Below are 7,354 nucleotides of genomic sequence, written 5' to 3'. Positions count from 1 at the left end.
TTTTGTTCAGAAGAAGAGCCACTCCCTGTTGTTTGGCATTCTCCTGCCCAAGTTGAGGACTGTCCACCCCCCATGGTGACTGGAGCCAGATCCAGTCCACCGTACCTAATGAAAGCCGCAGAGATCCAGGTGGTACCGGTCCAGTTCCCGACAGAGAAGTGGCAGCTTTCCTGGGCAGTGAGCGTTTGAACATTCAACATGGCCACTTGCAGTTATTTTTTTGCCATTTCTGGAGCAATCCCGAGGGTATGAGATGAGTCTCCTGACTCAGCCAAATGGAGTATGCCCAGATAACGTATTAGACGCCTGTCCCCCCCCCCCCCCCCCCCGCGGCCACCGGGACAAGCTTAGTTAGATTTTTTACACGTGCTTTTGTGGTATTTTAATTGAAGGACGAGGGGTTATCAGCCCCTTGCACCCGTCCAGAGACACCATTCGCCGCTGTGGTGGCTACAAGTGCGATGGGGGGAAAAGCCAATTGGAATTGGCCATTCCTCATATGGCGTTGCTCACATCAATCACCGCGTTATTGTCCGGCACCAGCGAGGTGGTCGGGTGTTATTTATGCGTCCGCGTGTACGTGGTACCGTGCATCCCGCGGGGAGTTGAGAGGGCTACCCGATCCTCGTGTCTTCCTGCAGAGGGGCGAGAGGCTTCGCAGGCCTAACCCGGCTTCGCAAGAACCTCACAAGGCTCTCCTTCACCTCGGCCGTCCGCAGGCCGTAGACGATGGGGTTGAGCACCGGCGGCAGGACGAACTGCAGGCTCTGGAGCGACACGCTCAGCTCCGGCGACGCCGCGGACGACGGGGTGCCGCCCCCTGCGCCGCTGGCGACCGTCGCGAGGATGGCGCCGAAGTAAATGGCCGCCACCACGAGGTGGGTGCCGCACGTGCGCAGGGCCTTGTTCCGGCCGCGGCGGAGTGCCGGCTTGCGGCACTCGTGCAGGACGAGCGCGTAGAAAGCCGCGATGGCGCACAGAGGCAGCGCTATGCCCGCCACCGACATGGCGTAGGTGTACGCCTGCCCGAGGGCGACGTGGTTGCAGGACAGCACCCTGAGGGCCAGGAAGTCGCACGTGGACGTGATCAACGAGCGCGGCTTGCACAGGTCGAGATTTACCGCGATGGCGACGTTGCCGAGGCTCTGGGCGGCGGCGAGCGCGACGGCGAAGGCCAGGGCCCTGAGGGCGACGGCGTTGGATGCCGCGCCGCGGTAGGCGAGCGGTCGGCACACCGCCAGGTAGCGGTCGGCAGCCATGGCCGCCAGGATGTAGCCGTGCACGCGGAAGGACACGTGGTAGGCGAACATCTTGGCAATGCACCAGGGCGCCGAGATGCGGGGGGAGTCGCCGACGAGGTCGTACATCGTGCGCGGCAGCGCGTTGGTGTTCTCCACCAGGTCGGTGACGGCCAGCGCGGCGACGAGCAGGTGCATGGGCTTGTGCAGACGACGGTCGCGGGCGATGGCGAGGCACAGCAGCGAGTTGCCCGCCAGCGTGAGGGCGTAGACGAGGAGGAGGAAGGCGAACACGGAGCGCCTGACGGTGGGCGGCTCACGGAACACCATCTGGATGTGGATGAGGTCCGTCGCGGCGGCGGCGGCGGCGGCGGCGAGGAGGGGTGCGGAGACGTTGGGCCCGGGGCCGTCCTCCATTTTGTAAATTTGCTGCGAGCGGGAAGATGGCGGCCACTGCTGTCGCCGTCCCCTCCCACGTGACTCCTCTCCCCTTTGCTCCTCCCAAAAAACTCGAGGGTGGGACTGTGGGGGTGGAGGGGGGAGGGGAGGGATTGAGTTTGAGCGAGTGCTCAGTTTCTTTCGTTGAGCGGCGACGCACGTTCGCCTGGATACCGCTGCGAAAGAAACATGTCACTACATTTCTAGATTTGAAGCTTTCATGACTGCAAGGATCCATTATCTTTGGTTCTATTCGGTAAAGTCAGGTAGGTAAGAAATTAAACAACAAAAATCACGACGTTTCGGCCACAACACAAGTGGCCTTCATCAGGTGAAGGGACCAGACTGTCTCGAGGACAGCGCTGGAGTGAACACAGCCAAGCTCAGACCGCGACCTTTAAGCTGTGTGAGAGGAATCACGGTGCCTTGACAAAGGAATTAGCATAAAAATTAGCATTTGATTGGCCGACTTAACATGATTAGCATTTAATTGGCTAAGTCCGCCAATTAAATGATAATTTTTATGCTAATTCCTTTGTCAAGACACCTTAATTCCTCTCACACAGCTTAAAGGTCGCGGTATGAGCTTGGCTGTGTTCACTCCAGCGCTGTCCTCGAGACAGTCTGGTCCCTTCACCTGATGAAGGTCACTTGTGTTGTGGCCGAAACGTCGTGATTTTTGTTTTATTTTTTACCTATGTGACTTTACCGAATTGAACCAAAGAGCATGTCAATACATCTCCATGAGTAAAATAAAAAGAGTGATACCCTCGATAATGCAATTTGAACTTATTTTAAAGGCGCCACGGTGGCAAGGAGATGTTAACTACATTGCCCGGTTTGCAGGAGATTGTGGGTGCCTATCCTGAACCTGACGATGCCTGATTTATATTTGGAGTCTCTGTGTCTCTCTCCATTTTGAGATATCATCTACCTCGCCTCGTATGCAGTAGGTCGGGGGTTCGATCCCGATCCTGATGGCTGTTGTGCATTTGGAGTTTGCATGTTCTCTCCCGTGGTCACGTGGATTGGTTTTCTCCGCAATTATAACCATGCGTTTAGACTACAGGTAGTCCCCGACTTCCTATGGAGATGCGTTACGATGACCCCATCGTAAGTCGAAAATATCGTAAGTCGAAAATGGCCTAGTCTACCCAGGAGTCTTAAAGAATGGTTATAATTTAGCAAAACAGAGCAATTCACAGTAGCGTACTGTATAAACTATACACTCTATGTATTTATTCATTACAATACTGTATTGCACAGTAAAATTTAAAGTAAAAAAACAAGGTAAATTCTTAGCCTACCTATATAAACTGCAATTTAATGGGAAGTTTTTTCAGGAAACAATTCTATCTGCTGTACAAACTTTTAACATGCAGTGAACATATGAATCGTATCGTGGCAACCTTAAAATGAAATCGCTAAAGCTATGAATCATACATGCATTGAAGGATCATAACGTGTCATATTCAACGGTACTCACCAAGATTCTGTCCGTCGTCTGCATACTTGAGAATGATGTTAGGTTGTTGACGGCTACATTAACTTAGTTGTCGGAAGAGGAGGATGGCGATGATCAAGTTACAGTATCGTACCTCGTACGCTGCTGCATTTGCTATCGCCATAGTAAGATCAAAATATCATAAGTAGGAACGATCGTACATCGGGGACTACCTGAATTTTTATTATTTCACTCCTCTAAATGTCCAAATGATGGTGACCACTGTGGTCAGCCCTCAATGTTTGTTGCCGGTTCGATTTGAACAATAAGATGATGCTTCAGTGCGGCTTTTCCCGGGTATGACACGGGATGGTTTATTGTTGTATTTGTTTGTGTTTGGGTGATTGTGTTTACGTCTCTTGTACTTTACACTCCTATCGTGTTTTTGGAATGTTTGTTGTTGTAACGTTCTTACCACCGTAATGCCCATACTGGATATCTGCGAAAAAAGAGCTTCATAGCTCATCGGAATTCTCCTGCAGTGTCGATACACATTCTGATTTTGCACGTCTCTACGGTTTTAACGTCGTTTCACAATCATTATTACTCACTCCTCTTCCCGATATCTCCGGGACATTTTCGCCAGTATCAAAGTATGAAAAATAATAATAATAATAATAATAGGTTTTACCCTTTCTGGCAATGCAACAGGAGGTGTTCGGATGGTCAGAACACCAATAAGATATATCTTTTGCAAGGAATCAAGTCTGCATTAACTTGAGCAGTAGCATGGTTATCACACCTACGCATCTATTGTTTAAGAACGAAAGAAGGTGGACTTCTCTACAAATAAGGCTGTCGCCTAATGAAGCTGGTTGTGATTACTGGCGAAACGTCGTAACTCAGATTGTGAATGTTGTGGCTTGGCTCTCCAACACACCGGTGTGCTGTACTGGTATCCTACACTATACACTACACTACTATACACTACACTATACACTACACTATACACTACACTTCACTATACACTCGTACTGTACTAGTGACGAATTGGTACGTTCTGTTTACGTGACAACTCTTGCTCGTTGGCTGTGTCGGGTGGTGGCGGGTTTAAACGACACAGTATTTATACATTTACATGGCGATCTAACCCCCTAAAAAAAACCTCTATTGTGGACAGCTACAGGAACACACGACGGGCGTTTCAAAGTACACGAAAGGCTCAAAACGCAATCACCACAAACACATTACGAAAAGCGTGAGCACGCAATGTTTCAGTCATTTAAAAATGCAACGACGATCCTTAAGCCACCACGAGGAGGATGTGCACACGCGTCTATGCCTGCGGCGAAGAGACGAGCGGTTTAAACGAAAGCAGCAGCGTCGGTGTTGTACGCTGAGCGCGGACGTGGAATTGAGACGCCGTTTGTGAGATTCGGAACCCCGCACCGGTGAAATGAGACGCGCGTGCGCTCTCCCCTGAGTGACTGTGCGAGTGTGGGTGGGTGGATCTCTGCGAGTGTGTTTCAAGTTTTCATTCATTAGGTATAGCCCTGTGAGCCATGCGGCTTTTAAGTCGGGTGCAACCGCAACGAACAAAATTTGAACACAAAACATCCCAAAATATTCCACTCAAAAAAACCTTTTAAAACGCTGTGTGCAAAAATCACAATGTGGTGTGGATGTGTGAGTGACTGTGTGAGTGTGTGTATGTGGATCTGTGAGTGACTGTTTGAGTGTGGGTGTGTGTGGATCTGTGTGAATGTTGATCTGTGAGTGACTGTGTGTGTGGATCTGTATGTGTGTGTAACCTGCAGCGCCACAGCTATTACCATCATTAGGGGAAAGAGCGGTGATCCAATCTCCGACCCCCAGGAACAGGTTTGCAGATTTGCTGAGCATTTCTGTGAGTTCCTGGGGGAGGAGAAACCCCTCAGCCTGGAAAACACCATGGGATAAAGTGGGGATGACCCTGCTGAGGCTGCGGTGCCTCAAATATTAGAGGAGGAAGTCACCCCTTGTGAGTGGCTGGCTGAGGTGCCTTATGTTGAGGAAGTACTGAAGGCGATCCAGAGTCTGAGACGAGGAAAGGCACTGGGCAAAGATGATCTCCCAAGCGAAATGCTGAGGGAGGCTGGCGTTTGTGCACAGACTGCCGTACATGACATCATAACAACAGTCTGGGCCACTGGACGGATTAGACAGGATTGGAAAGATGGCCTGGTGGTCCCCCTATTTAGGAAGGGGGACCGCACAGACTGTAACCACTACAGGGGCATCTCACTCCTCAGTGTGCCGGGAAAGGTCCTGAAAAGGATTATTCAACATCGCCTTGCTAGGCACGCTGAGGCGATGCTTATGGTGCCCCAATGCTGTTTCAGGAAAGGGCGGTCCTGCACAGATGCCATATTTTCTGTCCGTCTGCTACAGCAGAGGTGTAGAGAATTCCAACAAGACCTACATTTCTGCTTCATTGACCTGGTCAAGGCCGATGATACCATCAGTAGGCCTGGGCTCTGGGTTGTTCTTCATGCTTTCGGAGTCATTGACCCTCTGCTCACGATCATTAACGACCTTCATGATGCCGAGCAGGCCCGGGAAAAACTACGTGGCCGGGAGTCGGAGCCATTTCCTGTACACCTTGGGGTGCGACAGGTATGTCCCCTGGCTCCAACATTATTTAACATATATTTCGTCCACATAGTTCGTGAAGCCTTCAATAGCTGTACCGGGTGAATCGCAATCTTGTAAAGATACAATGGGAGGCTGATCAATGCCCGGGTGCAGTCTAGGAATGGCTCCCTATTGGTCAACCACGTTATGTATGCTGATGACTTGGAGAGTTCCCATACCTGGGCAGTGTGCTCATGACCGGCTCTGGTTAAACAGCAGTAGTCCGACTCCGAATCAGTCGAGTGGCATTATCTTTTCGTCGGATGCGTAACGCTGTGTGGAAGGAACCTGCTTTGTCGCCACGCACGAAGCTTCGGGTCTTCTCAGCCACGGTCATTCCCTCGCTTTACGCTTGCGAAACGTGGACCCCCCTAATGGAACATCTTCGCCGGTTAGAAACATTTAGGCTGGCCTGCCTACGATCCATCCTGGGTTTAACCAGACTGGATTGTGTGAGGAGCTCACAAATCCTTGAAAGATCTGGGCAGGGTCCCATCGGTGAGCTCCTCCGGCAGGCAAGACTGCGATGGCTGGGTCATGTAGCCCGCATGCCCAGCCACCGCATGCCGAAACAGCTTTTGTTTGGCCGGATTGAGGGGGCTAAGCGGGCACGGCACGGGCTAGAGAAGAGATGGAGTGATGTGGTACAGGAGGACGTGGAGCTGAGTGGACTTGTCGATGACTGCTACCAGCGGTGTCAAGATCGGCCTCTGTGGAGGAGGCTCGTGAAGGATGCTACTGGGCAGTTGGAGGCAGTCGCCCTCCAACAACAACGGAGGGCGGAGGAGCGACGCTCACAACAGCGAGCGGAGCGCCGGGTGGCTAAAGCACAGCAGGTTGGCACAGTAGGGGGCACAGGTGGTGCATCAGCCAGTCATCTCAGTCAGTCGACCCGTGGCACCTTTGTCTGTCCCGTGACCTCCTGCCAGCGGGCGTTCGACACTTCACATGGCCTCAGGGTGCACATAGCCTGGCACAAGCGTCGTGGTGACGTCACCGCCACTTAGTGGCGAATGGCGGTTGTTGTTGTTGTTGTGGATCTCTGTGTGTGTAGATCTGTGAGTGTCTGTGTGTGTGGGCGAATCTGTGAGTGTGACACTTTGTGTTATGTGTGTGCGGGGTGCGGTAGTGTAGTGGTTGGCGCTACGATGCGCTACGAACCTGGCCACCCCAGTTAGATTCCCGCTCACGGACAACAGCAGTGACGATTTTCTGAATCTTTAGTGGGCCTTCCCTAGGTCGACTCAGCCTCAAATAAGTAACTGGTGCGGTGTGTAAAGACCGTCAATAGGGAGACAAAGGCGGCCGAGCGTGGTGTTGGCCACCCACCCTCTTGCGTGCAGTGCCGGCAAGTGCTGTCACTCTCCCTCTGTAAGACATGGGGAGATCTTACAAACTCCACTGACTCTCACTCTGTAGAACAGGGGGAGATCATACAAACTCCACTCACTGTCACTCTGTAGGACAGGGGGAGATCATACAAACTCCACTCACTCTCACTCTGTAGGACAGGGGGAGATCATACAAACTCCACTCACTCTCACTTTGTAGGACATGGGGA

At 51.9% G+C, this 7,354-nt stretch overlaps 1 protein-coding gene across 1 annotated transcript; it reads right to left on the bottom strand.

The window, feature by feature from the left end:
- Positions 1-614: 614 nt before the first annotated feature.
- On the bottom strand, positions 615-1,655 carry LOC142906776 (olfactory receptor 2M3-like). The gene has a single exon (XM_076055244.1). The coding sequence runs from the start codon at positions 1,653-1,655 to the stop codon at positions 615-617; it is 1,041 nt and encodes a 346-aa protein (XP_075911359.1).
- Positions 1,656-7,354: the final 5,699 nt, after the last annotated feature.

This window comes from Petromyzon marinus, chromosome 70, assembly GCF_048934315.1.
Source record: "Petromyzon marinus isolate PM22_M1 ecotype Great Lakes invasive population chromosome 70, UKy_Petmar_22M1.pri1.0, whole genome shotgun sequence".
In the NCBI taxonomy this organism is placed as follows: Eukaryota; Metazoa; Chordata; class Hyperoartia; order Petromyzontiformes; family Petromyzontidae; genus Petromyzon; species Petromyzon marinus.
This window is presented reverse-complemented; position numbering and strand designations above follow the sequence as displayed.

Coding starts and splice junctions, on each gene's coding strand:
- LOC142906776 (XM_076055244.1), bottom strand. CDS start 1,655: ATGGAGGACGGCCCCGGGCCCAACGTCTCCGCACCCCTCCTCGCCGCC.